General features: G+C 38.6%; 1 protein-coding gene across 2 annotated transcripts in view; it reads right to left on the reverse strand.

Annotated features, from left to right (window-relative positions):
* nrbp2b (nuclear receptor binding protein 2b) overlaps positions 1-23,396 on the reverse strand; it is a 47,135-nt gene extending 23,739 nt beyond the window's left edge. Inside the window, exon 1 of one of the 2 annotated variants that reach the window (XM_059326622.1) lies at positions 22,574-23,396. In XM_059326622.1, the coding sequence (XP_059182605.1) occupies positions 22,574-22,693 (120 nt within the window). In that variant the 5' untranslated portion in view covers positions 22,694-23,396. Of the gene's footprint in view, positions 1-21,543; positions 21,603-22,573 lie in introns of those variants that run through there. The other variant, XM_059326623.1, reaches the window with a different exon arrangement.
* Positions 23,397-24,966: the final 1,570 nt, after the last annotated feature.

Here is a 24,966-nt window from a genome sequence, read left to right on the forward strand (position 1 = left end):
TTAATATGTGCAAGACATACTATCTGCCTCGTCTATAACTTTTGTAGCATTTTCAGTGGTCATTTATTTATTTTTACATTTATTTATTTATTACATCACATGTCCTTGTCCTTGTTTTTTTCATCCTTGTTTTAGCTCAGTGTCCAACCAATTTTAAATGTTTTACTCATGTTTGTTTTGTGTTATGATTGCTTCATCTATGCACCTTAAGCAGTGGCACTCTCAATTTTGTTGTATAGTTGACTATATAATGATTATATACATATATGATTATACAAGCAGCAAAATCTGACCCATATTTGTGTTTAAGACTGTCCTCCCATGCCCTCTCGCAGCAGCAGTAGTTATGAATGATGGCAATGCTTGGAATAAAACATTGCACAAAAAAAAGTTGCACTCTGGTGGGTGGGGTGGTTTTCTTTCACCCAGGAGCACAGGGTTTGTGTCCCATGTGAAAACAAAAGTAAAAAATGTGATGGAAACATCACTGAACTTCTGTGCCTCATGTTGTGCATCACGTTTTTACATAACTATGTCACTTCCGGTCACAGCGATTCTTTTATACGTTTTTGCCCTAAACCTAGATCAGTGGTTTTGTGGCCTAAATTCAGCGAAACTGGAGCCTTTTTATTACAACCATGAACCGCATGTGTATGTATAATGACGTGCTCTTTTTTTTTTTCAGAATGCCATTGATATTGCTGGGCTCGCTGAAGGGGAATTAAGGACGTGAGAACCAGAACAGGGACGTCAGACCCTGCTACAGTAAAATGAGAGTTTTTTTCTAATTACAGTCTGGTAGCTGTAGATGTTTATAACATGCTGTGCTCATTTAAACAGGACCAGTTTTCTCCACAGGGGCTGCCAACACAAAATTAAAGTTCCTTGAAAATTTTATTACACTTAGTTCAGGTGGAAATGATTTGAAATATTTCTGCTTCATTTCACATTAATCCTTAAAATAATTCAGGTTTTATTTGATAGAATGCTTGTAGGTTTTTAAAAAGTACATTTTATGCCCGAAAAAGCTTAAATTACATGTTTGTCTAATTGTGTTTCATTCTCCTTATAGGGGGGATGTTCTGTTCTCATTTTAAATCAATCAAATCGGATTAAAAGGGGGTACGGTCCTGTTGGACTCCTACAGAGCTACAAGGCCCTGCAGTCGCCACAGAAAATTAGATTGTGCATGGAGGAAAAACTGCCCATAAAACTCTTCTTTCTTGTGTTTAAAAGCTTTCTGCAGTGACGAATCGATCAGACATGCTGAAACAGTCTAAGATTTTATCCCACTATCTCTCTGCAGCAGCAGCAGCGGGAAAATTCCTTCAGACCAAACATCCTGACATAACCTCACAGCTATTCCCTCGATTCACTAATTTTACACCTCCAGTAGAGTCAGAGATTCATGCTGAGTCATAATTGTAGAAAATCTGTATGAATCATCGACAGCTTTTATCTCCTCTCCCTTCCCTCTGGGACTGATTGATTGCGGCTTACCATACTCAGAATTCATGTCACATTCACACAGCGAGAAACGAGGCTTTCTCAATGAATAACACAAACATTCCACTTATAAACTTCTGTCTCCCTTCCAGGGGCTGTTTTGAACAGGAAGATGCTCTTTAAACGTTGGCCCAGTCGCAGCGTCCGGCTCTGCAGACTCTCAGACTCAAGACCAGGGTGACTCCGGGTTTTTCCCACGGGGAGAAAAGCACGTTTTTGAGGGCTCTCTTACAGACGTATTCAGCCCTTTGTGCATACTTTCCATCAGTCTGCGGTCAGGGGTGGAATGTAACTAAGTGCATTTACCTAAGTAATTTTCGCTTGTGCTTCACGTCATTTCAGAGGCAAATATCGTACTTATTCCACGACATTAATCTGCCAGAAGAAAGAAGCATTCATGCTCAACACATACATTTTAAGCCTCTTACTTTACAGGCCACAGAAATGTCTGTTTCTTTACAAAGTGCCGTTTCATTCCTTCACCAAAACTCTGCAGCCCCTGGCACCTTCTTACACTCCGGCTCTGGATGACGTCAACTAAAGTTAGAAAGGTTTCAGTTTTGGTGTCTGGGATGGACATTAGGGCTGAGTTGCAGATTCACTGAGGGAACTGAAATCCTGCTAAAATAGGTGACAGACTTCTTTACCATCGCCAGGTACGCCTTTCTGCTTTTGTTGATGCCATTCCTGTCTTATAACTTTTCAGACTCTGTTAACATATTGCTCAATTTAACAGATATGATTCCCTGTTACACAGATGGCACTCTTCCATCATAACGTATGACTTTGCAGGACTCCAGAAGAAAGACTTTGCAATTCAGCTGAACTTTAACAGCTCTTCTGGGAACTAAATATGTGAAGCCCCAGAGGCAAATTGGCTCGGCGCTGGCTCCCATTGAGCAACGACACAAATTGTTCAAAGACGCTTGAAGACGCTCGCCCTGTCGGGGAGTCTGCCCGCGAGCACTAGACACAGGTAGAGAGAAGGAATATCAGCGCCATGATGGTGGTGGTTTTTCCATGGTTTTAATGATAATGATTTTGGTTATCATCAAGAAAACCATGGAAAATGTCTAGATATCAGGTCTTAAATTAAACTCTTATGAGCTATTTTTGTTGTTATCATTTTATTTGTCCAAACAAATATAGCTTTAGTTGTACCAGGCATTAAATAAACAAGAAAGCAAAGAGAAAACAAGGGTGGTCTAATCATTTTTTCTATGACTGTATGCCTGCATAAATACTAATACTAATAATAGGTAATTCCTTCTGGTTTAGTTAGTCATGAAGTAAGAAAACCACAAAGACTTCAGATAACAGGCCAACAAGTAGTTTAGTACGAACTGTAGAAAGTTCTACAACGTTGAGAGTCATGTGAGAATTATAAGGACTTGCTTTACACATTTGTATAACTGCTGATTCATTTAATCTGATTTTACTGAGTGAAACATAACGTTGAATTTGGCAGAACCTCTCAATAAAGAAAAGGCCTTTTTCTCCGAGTCATGGAGAAACTTAACGTGTCATGTTCACCTCACTGCAGAGAAGTGGAGCAGATAAATACCTCTGACTACAGCAGAGTAATTTGTCCCAGGAATGAATGAATTGTAGCCTATGTCACTAAAGATAAAAGCCAGATGTTAGTGGGTTTGGTTTTTTTTACCCAGTGGAAAAGGGCCTTTAGTTTCACCCACAAACTTACTCGCATCCACTATTCTGGCACCAAACAAAGACTTTCGAAGGGAGGGGAAGGTTTATAAAACAAGGATTGGAGTGTTTTGCAATTGGTAATTTTTCTTCCCTGGTCCAGTTCTTGGAATAGAATCAGCGGTTCTGACTAGGCTGCTAATAAGATGTGTTTGCTCCAACCTGAAGCTGGCCACCTTCCCTTGAAAAACATGTGCAATTGACTGTGTTCTTGGAGAAGCTTAACAGGGTTTGGCTGAGTCTGCCTAGTCTTAAAGTTCTCCATAAAGCGGGGTAATTTCTGCCCACTGGATTACCCAATTCATGCTTGTAAATCCACACACAGGGCTTGTTCATTGCTACTACAAACCCAGCGGAAGAGCAATATGTTATGTGAGCTAAAGCCGACCGCATCCCCCCCTCCTCTCTTGTGCATCTCCAGCAGAGGTTACTGCAGTACAGCTTTCGAGCAAGCAATAAGGGTGACTCAGGGTAAAAGCTCAAAAGACTTGGCAAACAGTGCAAAGGCTTATTGAGTGTTTGCCACAGTAGCTAGCCAGCTACTGCTAAAAGCTTGGTCTGGAGTGTACTCGTGCATGTTGAGGACTAACATTAGCTCGTAACACTCCCATTACTGGAGGCAGGAGCGAGAAAACAACATTGCCGAGCAGAAGAAACCACTTAAGAGGGGTGTGAGTAGAAGTTTCTCTCTTGCAGCTATACTTGCTTTTATAGGCCTCAATTAGTCAAGTGGCTGATATTGAGCTTGTTAAAGAAACCCCTTGTGGAGAAACGCTAAGGGAAAGTAGATATGAACGTGACGACGGAGCAGAGAGAGTTGTGTTCATCATGGACGTTTATCTTCCGAGGGAGATTAAGCTGAAAAGTGAGAGTCAACCTGAGCTGGCTCTTCAGCACGTGTTCAAACAAAAGCCTGTTGGCAGACGGGCATGGAGACAGCGAGCTGCTTTTTTTGTGCCTGTCGTTGTTATGCAACCTCACAGACAAAGCTCAATGGGAGTGTCTGCAAAAGCGCCATGTGGGGGGTGAGTGTCTGCACATTCAGCCCTCAGCTACCTGTCCTCAGCTCCTGCACAAGACGTCAAGAGCTACAATGTGTGTTGTCATCACAGGATGTTAAAAACACTTAGGCGTTGCTTCAGGCGCTGGAGAGACGACGAGGGGGCCTGATGCATGAACGATGTGTACGCACAGAAAGCGATACAGAAACACAGATAAACTGGTATTTACAAAGGAAGAATGTGCGGTAAGAATGTGCCGAGCTGACGCATTCTTGATGAGACGCACACGGTTTAGGCTGACATATCTGACCATTAAATACAGGATGAGAGACGTTATCTCATAATTTAACATTTTTTTCAAGTGTCAATATGCAAACTGATGTTTCAGGGTGTTTTTACAACCGTTTAAGGTGAGCTGTGGGTGTGGACATGAGGTTTGTGCACGTGCGTCCAGCTCATAGATTATAAAGAATGGACAGCATATCTCCACTTCCTCCTACTGGACAACAGTGGAGCCAAAATATCCCAGATATGGGCACTGTCATCTTGACCTGGTGACATCTTTCAGAGCCAGTCTATGCAGTAGTGACAAAGAGTGGAGTGCACGGTATCTACAGGAAAAAATTATTAGACCCCCCTTTTTCTTCAATTTCTTGTTCATTAAATGCCTGGTACAACTAAAGGTACATTTTTTTGGACAATTATAATGACAACAACAAAAACAGCTCATAAGAGTTTAATTTAAGAGCTGATATCTAGCCATTTTCCATGGTTTTCTTAATAATGATTTTGGTTATTATCAAGAAAACCATGGAAAATGGCTAGATATCAGCTTGCTTGCACTTGTGGTACCGGACGGACCCAGTGAGGCATGGACCATATCTTGCTTCGCCCTTAACCCAATGGCAATAGCTAGATAGAGTTAGAGTTAGTTACATACTGAAACTCCAGATGCTATGAGTAAAGATGCGTATATGCGTATGTTCCATACTGTTGCACCTCTTCACTAACGTGTCTGTGTGGCATACCCTGCTTTCTGGGCGGCATCTGTGGTGTGTTGAGGTTCCGTGACAAAGACAAAACATTATTTTTCCGACTTTTTTTTCTCATAAATCTGCAATTTTTGTTTCTGGTAGATTTGCCACTTTAATCTTGTAAATTTGCAAGTTTCTTCTCAAAATATTACCCCCCTCCCCCGGATCCATATGTATATATTTTTTTTCATACTTGGCCCTAATACACCATTGTAAGTACCTGCTACAAAGCAAAGTCTGGAAAATTATTAAAATGATATGTGCTGGTTTGTGGAGATGGAGTAGCTGGACCTTAGTAGATATCTCTGTTGATGTCGCCAGGCACGACAACTATGTTTAAAAAAAGTTATATTGTTCCAAAGATTATTGCCAGAAACTACATCATTGTAATTTTAAGACCAATGTATGCCACTGTTGTAATGATAATATAATTATAATGGGAGTACAGCCTTTCAAAGAGCAATGAACTTTCAATTCTTGAAATAATATTCAACATAAAATATCCTCAATAAATAAAACAACAGAGCAGAAATAACACTAAAATGTGTTTCTGTATTATTTTATTTGTTCATTGGGCTTAGGCACTGCTCCCAGGTCTTATAATAGTCAGTAAACATGCTGTTTGTCAAACATCATGTTGGATAAAGTCTTGGTGGAATTATTAAGTAAACAAACCTGCTTGTAAACAGAACAGGTAGTGTCAATGTCAGCCAAAGTTATCACGGTCATACGATAAGTTGATATTGTAATCAGACTTATAAATCTTATGAAAAGAATGCACATGCATATTTCCATATTTGTGCATATACACGGTTTAGTCATGAAAGTTTTATGCATCTTGCCCAGAGTGTTCAGTTCGAATTTGAAGGTTATTTAAGAGATTCGACAACTCATGACTGCAATTATTTTATCTTTCATCGTGATCACGAGCTCAACTGGAAGTACAGAGGACATGACCTCTTTGTCCTCCATGGCTACAGCTTTTACTCACCAGCTCCATATTTAATTCATCAGCCATCCTCCTGATTGATGGCTGCCGGGATGCACTTCTAATTCAGCTCCTGCATGAGAGCAACCTGCTTTACTTTCAGCCACCTGAGCTGCATAAACAACACATTCAAATTCTGAATGCAAACTAGGTCGCAATTGATACACAGGGACAACAGCAGATTATGACGGAGTGTGATTTCAGCTTGTGAAACACAAGATGTTATTTCAGCTTAGGAGGAGAAGAGCTGTAGGTAAAATGATGAGGCCTCGAGCAACAACACTGGAGTAATCATTCATATAGCTCAGCAACCGATGGTTTTGTTCGTATTTGATTTGTATATTTTATGCATGACTGTGTGTTCATACTGCATCTTCATTTTCATCACATCAAAGAGAAAAATGATTTGCATTCATTGATTCCAAGTGTTCAAACAAGTGCAGAAGTTATTACACATTTTCCAACAATCGTCTTCTTATTGCTTTAGGGACTGAGGGGACGAATTGCAATGTATTATATATAACATAATTCTGGCTTTTGCTCATTTCACTTTTATTATGTGATTTGGGGACTATAAAGCTCAGTGATTAATCTAATTTTATTTTTGATTATGATTCTGACTTTCAGTGGGTTTGGAGAATGTTCTACACCATATATGACCAATTTATTTTGGCTTATTCTTTTTGTTGTGGAGATTACAATATAGTTATTCATTTATTTATTTTGCCCGAATTTATTTTATATATTATTCATATTATATATTTAATTATTGGCAATTGTTTTATCTAAATATTTACATTTATTTATTTATTTTATTAGTTATATAAATATTTTTTTATATTACAATTTATAATTTTATTTAAAATTCAAGAAAATCCACTGTTTAAAACATAAATGTTAAAAGTTATTAAAATGCAGAATGTTTCCAAAGTCAATAAAAAATAGTGTTAAATAATCGCAATCTCAATATTGACCAAAATAATTCTAACAAGAAGTTTTGTTATAATCAAGCAGCCCTACCCAAAAAGTATTTAAATAATATATCTTAATTATTATTTAAATATTCCAATAAAATTAAGGTTTGAATTAGAATACACCATGTTAAATTCTTTTCACACTTTTGGTTATTAACAGCAAATTAATTGTACAAATTCAAAAGTGTTATATTACTTTATAATGGGTGGGGTGCTATAATAAAACAATAAGATAAGATAAAAAGAGCAAAAATGTAAATATCCCAAGACAATGAATGAATTTAGATTAAAATTAAAAAAAGATACATTACAAAAAATAAAGAAAACATCTCGAAGCAAAAATATTAAATGCATAGCTTAACCTGACAACAAATAAATAAATGTTAGACTCTTGAAATAATAAGTTCCCTACACATGTAAACCTTCAATAAATGTGTGCCATGTTTCTCCACAAGGTCAAACTGTCGATGCGTCCCTTTTTTATGAGCATATTTGACACACGCACACACACAGATATCCATATTTGGCTTCAAAGGTCAAGTTAGGTGCCGTCTGTTTTGAAGTGCAGAGAAATGAACCGACACTTTGAAACCTGCGCACACACAGTTTTCATATCAGCCGGTCAACACGGCGAGGAAAGCTCTCTTTGAAGCCGTCGAAGCTTGTGTAAATGGAACATTCATGCGGTATCCCTCCTTTATTGATAGTTAAAACACACCAATCCTTACTGAGATAGTCGTGTTTATAGAGGCCTTACGCAACCCATTCTCACCTTCCTGCAGCTCTCACAAGGAATGGAGTAATGTGTTTTTATTGTTTGACATTAACACACATGTTGTTTGATCAAAGTCACGTATATAACGCCCGGGCCAGGTGTGAGGAGGACCTTGGCCTTTGCCTTAAATCAGGGCGGGGGGGAAACAATAACAACAGCAGCCTGAGTAGAACTGCACCTAGGGCTGGGCGATACGGCAAAAAAAATGTTCACAATATATTTTTTTCATATCATCCGATCTCGATTATTATCATTATTTTTTATATTGTTTTTAAACTGACAGTTCTAAAGCATCTGTACTGAAAACTAAAGAAACTAGAGATTAGTTCAATATTTCATTAACATACAAAGTAAATAACAAGCAAATTAAATAAGATGAACATAGAAAAATATCAAAACAATTTTTACTCAACAGTACAACAAATGTTGAAAAATATAAAATAACACATCAACACTTGGGTGGTACTTATTCAATGATTAAACAGAATTTTTGTTGTTTGAAAGGCCACACTGTTAATGTTTTGCTAACTTGTTTATTGAACTAAGTTCCATTCAGTGATAACTTGTTCATCTGTAAGTTGTCATATGTCCCACGCTCTTGAGCGCACCCAAGCCGTTCCGACGATCTTGAATGCACCATACCTGTGTGTGAATTGCCGTGCTGTGAATGTTAGCTTTCTCTCGATACAGCGGCTGATTGTAATTTTCTTTGCTCCTTCCCAGCATTCACCTGTACCTCCCTGGTTTATTGCTCCAAGTCATGACTGCATCTATTACGCTGCCCTCAGCTCCGTGTTTAGCTCCACATTTGGTCTTTCCGTTTACTTCTCTGGCAACTTACACACAGTAGTGGAGCAGGAAAAGGTCGACTCTGATTGGTTGTTGTTACGCACATTTTCAACATGTTTGATTGAGTTAATATGCTCACAGCTGATCACTGTAATCAACCTGAAATTTATCTCGATCACTAATCGCGATCATATAATCGGCCAGGCCTACCTGCTCCTTTAAACTCTTATCAGTCTCTTTGTTTAATGCAACAAGCCCTTTAAAATGGGAACCATTGAGTACTTGTGTGGAGGCTTCACATCATAACACAAAACAGGAACTAGACTAAGCCTAAAATTATTATTATTATAGCAGAGTGTGTGTGCATCAGAATCACAAGATAAAGCTCTGCATGTGCTCCGGAAAAAATTCCCTCGGTTGTGTTTCCACCCTTATAAGTCAGAGGTTTGTATATATGCAATTCACTAAAACATGTTAGTCTATTACATCACAGCATTAATAGCTGAAGGTGACTGATATTTTTCTAAGTTAAAAAAGTTGAAACAGAGTGGAAACAGCTGATCAGTCATATGGGTTAAATGTTTGCTACGTCAGAACCTATTTGGAAAAAGCATTTACATCTCCTGTTTAGTGCATATTTAACTATTTTTCGAAAAAGACAAAAACTACCTCAAGCGAGCATAAAAAACGTTTATTTTTAGCAAATCTGACGTTTCAATTAAGCTTTTCTCATGCAGATCTTCAAAATGCACAGAGAAATTTAACTTTAGTGGAGGTGGCTGGTTTGACCACAAAGATGCAAGTGATGACTAAATTGGTCGTAAAATATATGGGAATAAAGCCTTTTAGCTGGATCATTTGTCTGGTCTTTAAAAGATGTGGACAACAAGCTGATCCAACAATCTGATTTTTGAATGTAGCGTTTACATTTCAATTAAAAAAAAAAAAGCTGAATTTCCAGGCTGGGGAATGGGATTGTTTTCCCCCTCACCACGCCCACAACTAAACTGACTGTATAGATATTCCAAATGTGCTGTATAGACGTCCAAAGAATGCTTATAAAACCCAAACAGTATCAAGATATCCCACATCAATCTGAAAATGCTGGTCAAAGGCTTAATTTTGATAACAGTGGAGATAACAGTGGAGTATTAGTGAACATGTAAACAAATTTGGTTAGTTACCCAGAGAAAGGCCAAGAAATAGACCAACACATCAGAAAAGAAAAACCTAGAAGTACTAACGATTGCATCTGAGGCCTTTCAGTGAAGTGTTTTCCCACAGTGCATTTCATTTAACTGCAAATGGAGGCTCTGACTGAAGTCGCTGACAAATAAAGAGACATGAATAATGATGGAATTATAAAGTTTGAATTATGCAAATCCAAAAGTCACTGTAACGACTTCTGTTTCTGCTTGATAAATGCCAGAATCCTCATGAATTCAAGGATGCAATAAATGTGAAAAATGGGGTTTGTTCTGCAAATATGCCAACATTTAAACAGTAATTTCCACGCAGTTTTGTAAAGAGATGACTCTAGGAAACTTCAGTCTTTGAAAGATCTTGCAGACTGTGTCGAGCATGCTTGAGTAAGTGCGAGGCATGCCTCAGAGGCGTTCATGTCATGTGACGTGAACTACTATGACAGCTCCGTGAAAGCCTGTGGACCAGTCAGCCATTCCTAGAGGATTCCTTTTCATGCCAGCTTTCCCGTCCGACTGGCAGAAAATCCGGGTGGCTCCATTTCACACAGCTGGAGTGGAAAACGCTGACAGACACCTCTCTGTATAACCCGTCAGATCTGATGACCTCGCAGGCCCGACCTGCTCAAATTTCACAACCAGGTGACAGGATCCCTCAAGATAACATGATCCAACGAGTTCTTCAGCTACAAATCGTGACATGACGGCGATATCTGAGGCCAATAACTTTAGGTGTAAATGCATCAGGAAGCAGCTTGATGAAAGGACTGTTCATACTGGAGCCAAATAGGTTGAAGTTTACACTGTGTTGTAGTGGACTGGACACATAAGTAGACCCAGACTGATATGGGATTTTTGAGGCCGATGCGGATACTGAATTTAGAGGGGAAAATTCATCAATAACCGATTTGGTGGCCGAAAATAGACCTCTTTATGTGGACGGGACCCGAATGCGGATAAGCGGATAAGGGTAATGAATGAATATATATAAACACTACTATGCAAAAGCCTGTTTTGATAACGGACGCTTTTATTTTGAAAGGACAAAAAGAGACTTCTCTACAAATAACAGGCCTTTTCTGCGCCTATGTAACGTTTTTATGATGGTTTTATCCATGCAGTTCCACACAAACACTCGTAAAACTACTGGCTTTGTGACTTCTACTTCAGAAGGAGCTCTTTAGTGTATTTGTCATTCCAAGCTGTCCAAACATGACATTTTCAGCACAGCTACAATTGAGTTAGAGCAGAAAAAACTCAGATCAGATAACGCACTTGTGTAAATGTCAGGATTTGAGGAGCTTCTTTCAAGACTCGCAATTTAGCACCAATCTAGAAAAAAATCCATAGCAAGACAGGGACATTGACAACTTTCTCCAATATGGTGCATTAAACCATCAGAATTTTGAGGGTGTTTTTTTGCTTTTGTAACATTTTACTTATATTTGCATAATATAAGTCCTGCACCTCTATGGAAACGGCTCGATCATAGCAAGAAGTAGTGAGAACTCAAAATGTCTTTTGTGCACAATAGTTTAGCCAGCATGTCACTCACAATTTCATAAAAGTTGGTCATTTACGGCTGTCCAGTTGCGTTGAAGAGTGCAGAATTAACTGTTTTTTACAGGATCTGATTAGTGGAAATGCTGGAATAAAGTTTTGATGAAGATTTTGATGAAATATCAATATTTGAAGTTATGTTTAGTTATCTTTTCTGACAGAAGCATTCATTACACATGGTTCATTCAAAGACCTAGGGACATTTGAAAATGTCTTATTTTTTTACAGTAGTGTAATTTGGGGTAAAATTACAGTGGTGTAGAATGGTGTCAATTTGGCTATTTTTTTAAAAAATGCTGTTTTTCCAACCTGGGTTCAGAGGGTCAAAGGTGCACAGTGGAGTTTGATTGTAAACAAACAAAAGTTATGTTTACAGTCACTGATTCACACCATAAAACATAATGAGTGTCCTTGAGGTTTAACAATCATGTTGAATGCATTTTCTTCCTCATAAATCACTTGCAAAGCCACTTTATAAAGGCTTATTTGAAATTGTAAATTGTCTGCATCAATGCTCATGTTTATTGAGACTTTTATTATTCTTTGCACCAAGAAGAAGATACACTTCTCATCTTTCTGACTTGAAACTGCAACTGGGAGGTTAATGTAACTGTTTTTTCCTACTTGGCTGTTTTTATTTATGGTGTGTGCAATATGACGTGGATGTGGTCTGAGGGAACAAGGGGAACGAATTAAGTATTTTCTAGGACACAAACGAATACATTGAGCGAACGCAATGTGATGCACATGAGTTAGTAATTTGAGGCTTTGAACAAATAATCTGCAGGAATGATTGATTTAATCTGTGCAGTGTTGACAGAGGACTCTTTAAAAAGAGAAACATGAGTTTTTAAAATTTAATAATCTTGCCAATACAAGCTTCTGTCAGCAAAGTTTTAAGAGGGGCACTCAGCTGCACAAAGACTTCTCTCCTGCCTTCTGTTCACCTGCAATAAAAGTTCACATGCCAGCTGCAGCTACAACACTTACTCTTAAATGAACTCCTGGAATGCACTCAATATTACAAGCCGATGATAACGGTGCATGTGGCATTTCCTTTGAGCTGGGGGTTAGTAATAGCATACTTGTCTGGATGCTGACCAATGAGGAAAGAGCACATTAAACCCTTGTGCAGGTGCTGCTGTTTTGTATAAACAAGCCTCCTCCATGCATGGGTGCAGCATGTAAACATCAGAAAGCATTCAGCTTTTCTCCGAGGGTAGGAGCGGTCACAAAAAAAAACGACACTTAGCTCATGTGAACAACAGGGTGACACCTTTAATTTGCAATCTACTCAGACACCCCCGCTGACTGAGAGCAAAAATTTAACAACGACGGATGATAATAGCATGGTATCTCGACTGTAATCCTCGGTCAGAGCCGCCCAGGCTGTAAAACAGAGTCATCACACACGAGAAGGTAAATAACACATCGTCGTTAAATCATTCATGCGACCAGAGAAGGAGGAGATGCAGGTCTCTATTATTCTCACAGCAGATGGACGAGTTCAACTGGAACAACCTTTATTTAACAGTCTCACAGATGAAATTATACTTCTCCTCTTCTAGAGACACGCCTAAACTGCAGCAGACATCAGATGGATCCAGTTCTGAACATTATTACAATTAATCCTGTGGGGGAACATGAATATGCAGAGACAATTTCCATTGCAAATTTTCCAGTATTTGTAGAGTCATTTAAAATCATAAATGTCAACCTCATGGTGGCGCTAGTGGAAAAATCTCTGCAAAGTCAGTTGGGTTCATCCTCTGGAAACCATGAATGTCTGTACAAAGTGGGCTGGTGATATATCGAACTGTTCCCTCTAATACTGGTAGAATTTTTAATATGATATTGAAAATATATTTATATGGCAAAACTCTTGTAAGACCGCTACGAACAGCAGCAACAAGCATGGCTGAAAGTGAAATTGCTTCACAAACATCAATCATGTTCCTATGTGGAGGAAAACCCTGGGCCATGTCTAATATCTGGAGGTGGTTGTGTTTCAGGAGGACCAAAGAGGACCATTATCCTCTGCAAAATATGCCACAAAGTGATTTCTGCTAAAGGAAGCAGTATCACAAATCTGTTCCATCACTTATTAAAACACCACCCAGTGCAAAACACTGCAGTCAAGCACTTTGAAAAACACATAAATCCAGTGTTTTGTTGCACGTTTATACTTGGCATTATGGTAAGGGCATTTAAGAACTAATTTCAAAATAAAGGTGATCTTCCAGGGAACATGACCTAGGATGTATAAAAAGAACTAGTTATAGTATTGGATTGCTTATTCCCTGTGATAGTTTCTCTATGGTACATGATAACAAAAAAGTTTGACTTCCGTTTATAAAATACATCTTCAGTTGCTCTTCCGCATCCATTGGGCCGGCTACTTCTTTTTAGTATTCTGATAACATGAATGTTAATGAAACCATTTAATCTCAGGGCTCCCTAACTTTCATATGTTATCGGACTGAATTAATCGAATTCTGACAGTAATTTCAGTGTGGTTTTGACATTTGAAATTTAAATAGTCGATTTAGAGACATTTTTTTTTTACCAATGTAAGTCTATGGTTAACGTCTTTCTGGGTCAAATGACGTCACGTGACACACCCTGAAACTGTAATTCCACTTTTTCCCACTATGTCAAATCAACAACAACACCTCCTGGGGGTTTGAAAATGATAGGCAATATCACAATAAGTCAGTCAGTCAAAAAAGAAATAACTAAAAAAACATACATACATCAACTGATTTATAAAACCAAATGTTAACTGCTGCCTGCAAGCTGTATTATACTGCAAATAATTGGTCAAACTTAATAATAAAGAACACATTTCCAAAGACCAGACTGACTACAAAAATACCGATCAGCGTCTCAGAGAGTCAGTCAGACAATATTTGATCAACATGTAACAAAAGTCAATGAACATGTGCACAAATCATTTTGTTTTCTAGGAATGAATGGGTGTGAACGGGTTTCCCAGCAAAGCCTTGAGCTCCGAGCAACAGGCGGCGAGGATCGCTGCTGACTAGCTGACCGTGTTAACAGGTGAATCAAAGCTGACTGTCACTGCTCTGTTTCCCCTCCAGGGAAATCTGAGTGGATGTCATTCCTCGTAGGGCAGCTGACAGAGCAGCAAACACGCCTGCACTGCTGGATTATCATGGAGTGTAAGTCATTAGGAGCATCCCCCCAGGACGGGGCCACGCTTACTGCAAGTCGCAACTTGACACAGGCTTATGAGGGGCAACGCCATGCGCCAAGGCTTCCCTCGCTCGGTTTAATAGCTCATCTTTACGACCTCAAACATGGAGATCATCCAAAAAAGACGTTTACTGCACGACATACATCACGGTTACTGTGAGGTGATGATTTTTGCTCGTCTTTTCATTTTACTGCAATAAAATTAAGTGGCTGGCTGCTGATTTTTACGACATTACATGAGAAAGTTACAACTGGAGCTTAAAAATCAGTGATTTTCCAATTTTATCATTGGAAACTAAATATATTTTGGGTTTTGGAGCATTAGTCAGACAAAACTGTGATATGAAGACATCATTTAGGGCTTTGGTAACATTATATTTGTATTCTACACTATTTTTGACTCTTTGCAACCTGCATTCTTTCCTTCTTCAATACAGCATGATGTTCATTTTGTAAAATATGGTAACTTGGAGTAAAATAGACGATAAAGCAGGTAGTTACCATATGATTGACAGGTCACTACCACAGTGCACTGTGGGTTTTCATGTCACAACTTTGACCCATTCACAGTTTTCTTATCAAAGCTAACTGAAACATTTTGGTTGAGGAACCGGCTGTTCATTTAGAGGAACAATTGTTCCTTGCCAATCCAGCTGGTGGTGGTGGTGGTGTGGTGCCGTTCCTCTAGGATATCACACAGTGCTCATTGACTCCAGGGAAGTGACGAAGAGTTTGGTTGTAATGTTAGTATATCCAGCATCCAGCAACAAAACTTAACTGCAAGCCTCAGTAAATCACAGTCAGAGACACAGATGAAATACACTTAGTGGGAGTATTTATTTTCCAAACAGGTGTATTAGTTGCTTACTATGACAAAACTACCATGGCTATTAAGGAGGGCATGAAGCCTTTACCAGCCCTGTTCGTTTATTCTGAATTTATTAATATCATGCCTCAAGACCAACTACAACACTGCATGTCCTTGAGTCCCCACACATATCCAATCAAACACTAACTAACCAATGCCAATTATTTACCCACAATTGGTGGGTGTCAGATGCTAATTTCAGACCCTTACATGCATTGCATTGCATTACTACCTGTATAACACCATAAAATATTGGACTTTATGGTTTCTAAATGATGTAACACTGCTGTTCTATTTCATACAAACATGGATAAGATGCAGCACTTGACAGAGAACAAGCTGCCCACAGTACATGTATGATTTAAGTGCAGCATGTAGGTGTTTATTAATAGTATGTTGTTAAGAGTAACTCATCCTGTGACCTTATGAGCACTTCAGTGCAAAAAGAAAGAGGAATAAAATCAATATAACCACTCAGCTGGTAAAAGCTGCATAATGTGGGCTTATTGCATTTGACAATTAAGTTTTATTCCTGCAAAACATTAAAAATATATACTTTCTACCATTTTAATATTTTAGTAAATATCAGTGTTTTATTATTTTTGCTATGTTCTATTCAATTGTAAGCCAAACCGAAGCAGCTGAATGGAATTCAGCCAGCATTATTTTTATGATTTCAACCTGTGTTTTTGCTGCTACTGCCAAACTGTCTTCTGAGAACAAGACCTATTCCAATATTAGTTTTCTTCCATATTGCTCACACCCCAAGTTTCTCACTCCTGACAAATGCATGTGAGAACTAACACATGCATGGGTTCTTTTGTTAGCATGCAAGTGCAGAAAATAGCATCTGCCCATCAAATTCAACCTCACATATTCATCTGCGCTCGAGAATTAACGCCATGACAAATGAATGCAGTCCAGCCCAACGCAGGCTGCCTCCTTTCCATCACTCAGTAAAGCAGATGGAGACAAGGCCTTGGAAATAGAAGATGGTGCAATTACTGGAATGAGTGCTGCATGTGCACCACAGTGGGGATGGGTGTGGATTAGCTTGAGGAGATCTGCCTTCTGTATCATCGAGCCAAGATCACAGGGGGGTCGGTAATAATCTTCTGTCAAGGCTGTACGACAAAAAAAAAGAGCCCAGCGTGATAGTTCAGAGTGTTCTGAGTCTCTGGCCTCTCTCTGAGCTGATACTATGACAGACAATCACTCTTTAGAGCAGAGGACAGGAGCTCCGAGGTTCAGCCATGGAGTCAGTAATTGAACTGTGGGTCACACAACATGAGCCCTGCTATGTTTTAGCTTAAATTTGCTTACATTTTGATAAAATAGCACCATTAAAGTCAAACAAATTAACTATGAGCAGTTCCTATTTGCAATACAATCATGAATGTACAGACAACTATCACTGGATTACTTTGATACTTAATAAAACTGAAAAACTTGAAAATTCTCAGGCAAGTTCTGCATGTCAAAATATTTCTATGATTTATAAGCCTATTTATGGACCTTTTGTCATGATAGACATCAGAAATAAATATATTCCCAGAAGGTGTATGCCACACTGAATCTAAAAATATATGTCTTTGTGTTCACAATTCACAACTCTGGGAAGGAGTGCAAACTATAACACTAATTGCAGGAATTGGCCATTAAAAGGTTTTAAAGTATTAGAACGGTGTCCAAGAGCTGTGTGTCACAGCCCCTACTGCAGCTCCAATTACTGACGGTGGTAATACCAGGGCTAAATCAGTGGGGCGAACTACATTAACGAACATCCCGTTGTTTTTAGAGCAGCGGCATGCAGCTATGCATTTCAACTCACACAGTATCTTTGCATCTCGTTTTGCCTCATAGTTTTAAAACCTTCCACTTCGGATACACATACTTTGAGTTTCAGTGTGACGTACACATTATGAGGATGTCTTCATTTCTGATGGCCATCATGTCAATAAGTCTGCTTATAATCATAGGAAAAGACACTCCTATTAACTAACAGAACTTGCCTGAGAAAAGTCACATTTTCAAGGTTTCTTCAGCATTAAAGGAATGTAGTGATAGTTATCTGTACATCCATGTCAGCACTGCAAACAGGAACAGCTAATTGCTAATTCGGCATACTTTTGATGCCACTTTATACATTTCTCGCAACATTTCTTTGCAAATTTAATAGACAAACAAGATTTCTTATCCTGCAAAGATCAAATAGAAACAGGAAAGAAAAAGAGCAGTTTTAACTGTCACATACATGTCTCAACGGCAATATTGTTTGAGTCACTGTGTTGTCTTTGTTGAATGTCCTGCGTTAGCCTGAATGTCCACATTCTGGGAAGCCACGGATGACTCAATCAAAGGAGACGTGTCAAAAATCATGAACTCGTAAATTTATGCTGCTGCTGCTGCTGCTGACATGCACATTTCCTTGCAAGTGGTGTTAACAAAGACGGCAGCAGGATTGTGCAATAATTATCCCCCTGCTTTAATTATCCTGGAATACAAAACAACATGTCAAACCGCAAACTTCAGCTTCTTGTGGCATTTTGTGTTGTAACTTCAGCGAAATATTTCCATTCATACAAACATCTGCGCCAGGAAAGATTTTCAACAACAAACCACAGTGCATGTTATGCTTCTGCTCTCACTGCTTTGCTTTCCAATCACTACAACATCACTTAGATCCTTCTAAAAAATCAATACTCTGTGCGTTGAGTGGAGAGGGATAAACTGGCTTTGAACCATTGAGAAAACAGCCATGCAAATCAACAATACCATGTGCTGACCATGTGACTGAGGCCTGTGTTTATTGTAATGCAGGAGCTCAATAACAGACATGGCAGCGTGTATTCTCAACTTTCACCCACAGAGTTTTTCATGTGCATTTTAAGCCTGCAGCTCGGACACACCCAGGCCTGCCGGATGGAAAGAAGAGAAAGCAAAGAGCCATCCAACAGCAATGCATCAGAACAATACAAGTCTTTATGATTGACTGCATTTTCCACATCTATCAACACCAGGGTGACTTCACAAGTTGAGACGCATGCTGTTTTAACCTGCTGGAGCGGCTTTATAAATGTGTTGGCAACTGTTTTTGGCTAGGCTTGTCCCTGCAGAGATGAGATCACATTTTGTTTGTGATTTCACTGGATCAAACATGTAGAAACTCTGCAGCCTGGCGACTGCGGCAAACGATTTGCATCTTGTTTCCAAGGCTAATTCTGCACAATCACTGACGCATGCCAAGGCTAGAAATAATGCTCGAAAAGTGTGGGTTTTAACTGCAGTTTCACTCACATCATTAAGAGTAACGGTGTTATAAACGCAATTAGGCCTGTCACAATAATTACAATAACGACTTATCGAGCTCAGCTGGAGTTATCGAGGTCACATCCACATATTGTACGATTTCACCCGTCGTGTTTACATGCATGTTTGTTTACATAAGAATGTCATAAAAACAGCAGGGTTTACAGACCATAATAAGACTTGGGCGCCCTGCCTAAGCAGCATTAACAGAAATAAACGAGGCTGAAACACATTTTTCTGTCATTTTCTGGTCGCACTGCTTCAGTCCAAAGGGTGAACTAGTATTTTATGCTGTTAGATTATCTTAAAATTGACAATAATATTGGTTATTGTGTATCAATTATTTCTGGGAGATTATATCGTCCTGCAAAATGTAATGATATTATGACAAGGCCAAGATGATTAGCTCATTCTGCCATGATGTGATCAATTAGTACATTTTTAATCAATCTGCATAAGATTGTTCGACAGAAATGTCATTTATCCAGCAAAACTAACTACAGATTTGCTGGTTAAAGGGCTTCAGTTTCTTAAATTAGAGGATTGGCACCTTTAATGCTAAATGATTAATTGATCAGTTGATTGACAAAAACATTTCAACAAATATTGCAAAAAATGCCAAAAGTTCCTGTATTCCAACATCCTAATTGTGTAGATTTTCTGATTTCTTTGTTTTATATGATAGCTAACTTAATGTTTTTTTTGGACAGTACTTAAGGGAAAAAAGCTACTTGATGACGTCATATCTGGCGTTAAGAAATGTTGACAGACATTTTTCACAGTTCTGACATTTTATAAAAGCTTTTCAATCGGAAAATAATCAACAAATTAGTAAAAAAAAAAGAAAATCATTCGCTGCAGCCCCAAATGAGGGACTTTAGATTAGAACATGATTATTTGCAGTAGTTCTGTATAACCGACATGATGTCCTGATTGACAGCTATGTAAAATACAAAAGTACATACCAATGAATAAACATTTTGTTAAAAAAAAAAGTTCCTGTATACAGACTTTAATGTAAACTGAGTTCTCCACATAGAACATAAATTTGATTATTTTATGCTTTATCGATTTTGACTCGAACAACCAGCCCGGACTGTCAGTTGGGGGTAAATGAACATGTGACAGTGGAGGCAGCCTGGGTGGGTAATCAATGGGTGGAAAAACACCAGGGTGGGGTCAGTGGTGCGTGCTCAGCGGCACAGACAGAGCAGAGAGGTCAGGTGGTCGTGGCGTACAGAGGACGCCGCATGTGTGTTCGAGAGATAAACTTCAACTTAAACACTCCTTATCTGGAGCTGTTAGTGGAGCCGACGCCCACCCTGCACAAAAAGACATTTAGATGTTTCTTCTCTCTGATAAAAACAGAATTTTTTGTGTGCATGTGCACAGCAGGTTTCAGCAGCTGGGAATGTGACACAGACTGTGCTGCTCTTCATGTCTTTGATGTTTGCAATGAACAAACACGGGATTATTTATGGGTGAGGAAGCTTCAAGCGAGGCCACCGGGTTATTTTCTTTAATGCTGCTAATGTATTGTCTGGACTGGTGCTGACCCTCACACACAGATGTGACAGAGTCATAAATAAAGCTGGGACTTGGACTCCTCTATAATATTAAAAGCAGAATAAATAATTTCTGTTCACAGTAGCCTTCAGCCGCTCCTCCTACAAAATCAGACTCTCCTCAAGTTGTTTGAACCTGCTGCAAAGTAAAAAAATTTAAATATCTGCAACAAGAAATCAGCTTTTTTTGTTTGCTTCCTTCTCAGAATCCGAAATGTAAATCTATTTTAGACTAATTTCAATGCTACATGAATTAAAAGAAGAGCTTAAACAATAAGATGACTAAAAAAGCGAATAGTTGATTGACAGAAAATGTATCTGCAGCTATTGTATTTTGATAATAATCCGTTAATCATGTATTGAATACCAAACATTCCTGGGCTCCAGCCTCTAAAATATGACACCATGTGGCTTTTCTTTCCCTTTGATGTTAAACTGAACTGATTGTTAATAGTTTTTCTAAATTTTCATTCTTTTCTGTTTCATTGACCATAACAGGCAGAAATAACAACAACTAAAGTGAGTATAAGTTAGTTTTAGGGCTCTAACTTTTATTTATTTATTTTCATCATCAATTAAAGGATGACTTTAACCACAAAATGATAATTTGTATATCAATTATTATAATTGAAGTGAATGGGGGCTGCATTAATCAACAGCAAAACTTTATCGAAACATCCGTTTACAGACTCAAACAGAAGCTGTGTAGTGTAATCCAAGTCTGATTTATCCATTTGTGTGTTCACAACCTCCCAGACACATTAATTTTTGCTAAAACTACTTACTCATACTAGTTTGGAATTGCACAGACGAGAAGCGCGCACGGGTCGTGCTATTAATGTTTTTAAAGAGTAAGGTTTAATCAAATCCTTTGAAAGTAATACGTGTGTACCATTCTCAGTGCTGCTAAATTTACGGTTTGGGTCATACCTCGTTTTTTGTTTTTGGGCGATGTCAGATCTACGTTTGCAGCAGCTGATGGTTGGACATAAACAATAACAAAGATTGCAGATGGTGGCAGATAATACAGATGAAAACTTGCAGCTTACACCGGCCTGCGCTGCCTGAAAGCCGTGTTTGCGTCCAGAACATGTCCATACAGCCATGTCTGTGAAGCACTTAAGGCTGCATTTATGGCAAACAAACATTTGCGGCCTCGTCTCACAGTTTTCAGCCTTGGTTTCAGAAACGTTTCATTGGATTATACTGCACGAGTTGTGTGAGAGTTTGTAAACGGTTGTTTTCATATAGTTTTGCTGCTATAAAGCGCTGCCCCCATTTACCTCAGTTGATTCAAGATCTTCTCAGCTTTTTGGATGCTTCATGCACTGTGAAAGCATGCAAGAAAAACTAAGTTTTTCGCAGATTTCATCATAAGGCAAAGTAAGTGATTGATACATAAATTAACATTTTTGTGGGTGAAGTCATCCTTTAATCCATTTATTTTTTCTTTGATTTGTTTATCTATCATCATCTTGTCCTGAAAACAAATTTAAAATGCCTCTTCTGTCCAAACAACAGTCCATAACCTTTATATTAAAAATAAATACTCACATTTAAGAAGCATTACCACCTAATATTTGAGTAGTTAGTTCAGTGAATATAATGCACTAGACTTAAAATGTCATTTTGAATCGTGCAAAAAAAGTCTCATGCTGTCTCTCATACCTGGCTTTTATGATGCAACATGTAACGTCGGGTTATAAAGTCAGACTTTTACACGCCCACATTATGTTGGAGTGTGATTTGCAACCAGAGTGGATCATAAACTCCAGGTTCAATGTCGACATGCTGAGCAGAAACACTCAAGACAAAGAAGTGAGAATAAACAGCAGTGGTGGGGGTGAAATAAGCAAACTATTCCTGCCACACACTGAAATAGACTTTATGTGGGCTAAGCAGATCAACGGATATGTCACTGGGAAAGATTTATGGTGGGATGGTGCAAAAACACCATGGGGGGCAATATTACCTCAATAATTGCATAACAGGGGATCACAGAGGGCAGCGTCATTTATTTATTCCCTCATCAATTATTAGTTGCATTTAAAGGGAATGCACATGCAGAAAAAGACTAACCTGCTCTTTCCGTTTCTGCCAGCGGCCGCACGGGCTCTCCTCCAGGATTTCACTCTCATCCTCGCTCTCCTCCTCCTTCCCCTCCGATCCTGATTTCCTCTCCGGGACGGACATCGTCATTTTAACGCCGTATATTTCCTGATTTCCAAAAAACACACCTTAAAAGCTTCTTTCTTCCACCTCCTTGCCTTCCCTGAGCTGTGTTTGTTGTGGATCAGACCAGACGAGCCGAGCGGTAACGCAGAGACAGTCCGCCGCTTGTCTGCGCAGTGAGCAAACCCCCCCGACCGACGACACCAGCCGCTTCTCAGCCCTCCTGGCGCTCAAAACATCTTGGAGAGAAAAAAAACCTGATATTGCTTCAAAACAGGCTCCTTCAGATAAGCAGCACACACGCTGCAAGGTCGCCGGACTGGGCTGGGGTGGAAAAATATATCCCAGACTTCTTAATGCGCCCTGTCGGCTGCATGCAAAATAGATTGCGAAATGTTTTTCAGCTGCTCACAGTGAAGCACCACAGGAGATGAGGCTCGGTCGGTGAAGCGAAATGTCCACTGCGTTCATTGCTCGCCTCAGGTACCGCCTGTTTTAGGAGGGAGAGTAAAATTTTCGGCCGTCTCCTACACGCGTCATTGTCGGTGTTGTTGGCTCTGAAGCTGCGAGCTCCTGCCAGGCACGGTGCGCAGAGAGATGGAGCGCACTACCGTAAACACGCCAGTATGTGCGCACAGAGTTTTTTCGGCTATACAAAGAGGCTGTCTTGAAAATGAAGCAAAAACCAACAAGGACGAACCACCACCCCAAACTAAAGCAAGGCAAACTTTTTGAATGGGAGGGTCAGGCTCTGATTGTGTGTGTTTTATTTTTGTTTTTTTGTTTGTTTTTTTAACCACACGAGTCCAACCAATATGAAAACCTTTATTTTTTATTATTATTATTCTTTTTTTCATTGCAATATTATTTGTATTAAAGCCCAACTGATATGAACATTTTTTTATTGCAATATTTTCATTAGAGCCCAGCCAATATAAAAAATATATTTTTGACAATATTTTTATAATAGCCCAACCAATATGATTGCCTTTTTTCTTTTCTTTTTCTTTTTCCAATATGTTTTTATTAGCCCCCAACCAATTTCAAAACCATTCATTTATTTATTTTTTACAATATTTTTATTAGAGCCCAACCAATATAAAGAAAACTTTTATTACAATATTTTTATAAGAGCCGATATGATTGCCTTTATTTTATTTATTTATTTTTACAATATGTTTTTATTAGCCCTCAACCAATATTAAAACCATTTATTTATTTGTTTATTTATTTTTTTACAATACTTTTATTACAGCCCAACCGTTTTTATTTATTTTTTTAGGGTTAACTTCTTCTTTCTTCAGTGATTGACTGATGCTGAACATAAAAGTAAATACTCAAAGAATTTTTACTTATTAGATCCGATGTTGGTTTGAATTTATGTTCCTTCTTTTGTTGTTCTTCTTTTCTGTTTTTATGAATATTTGGACAGGTGTGTGAAGTGTAGTTCATTCATTGCGGGCATAAATCCAAACCAACAAACTCTGGTTACAAAGCCAGAACACTGCAACAGTCACAACCTTAAAACCAGAACCTAAACCAGAACAGGGCTGGAGCGCCTGGCTGTTTTATATGTTAATAAAAAGAGAAAGGGCCTTTTGTACATTAACAATGAGGGCCTGTGTCTCAGAGCCAGGACTTTGATGAAAACAGAAATGAATGCTGAGCAAATAAGAAAACCTTCATAGCCTACATATAAGTAATACACTTCTAGAATACATAACATACATTTTAAAATATGATTGCCCAACAGCCTCATATTCACTCCATCATTATAAATTAATATATATGTTTTTTAAAGTTACAATATCAGACAAGGTGAATTGTTGCAGTCCCTTCTTGACTTTTTTTATTATTGTATGTAATGTATAGTCTGCTGTTTGATCTGCACTGGATATGAACTTGGAGCTGAGACAATAACTGTACAGCAGAAGGTGAGTACCTGCAAAATGCCACTTGAAACATATCAACCAGGAAGAGATGCAAAGTGACTACACAGATACACAAATGACTACAAAGACACAACAAAATGACCAAAAGAGACACAAAACTCACCAGAAATTACACACAATGACAACAGACACAAACAGATGATAAAGGGACACAAAGAAACACAAAATGGATAAAAAATGACACACATGACCACAAAGAGAAACACCACTGGTTAAAAAAAAGGCAAAAAAGGCACGAAGAGACAAATAACATATAAACAAATGACACAAAATGACCATAAAGAGATACAAACAAATGAAAGAGACACAAAAAGTAACAAAACTGACCACAAAGAACTACAAAAGTAT

This window comes from Centropristis striata, chromosome 23, assembly GCF_030273125.1.
Source record: "Centropristis striata isolate RG_2023a ecotype Rhode Island chromosome 23, C.striata_1.0, whole genome shotgun sequence".
NCBI classification, from domain to species: Eukaryota; Metazoa; Chordata; class Actinopteri; order Perciformes; family Serranidae; genus Centropristis; species Centropristis striata.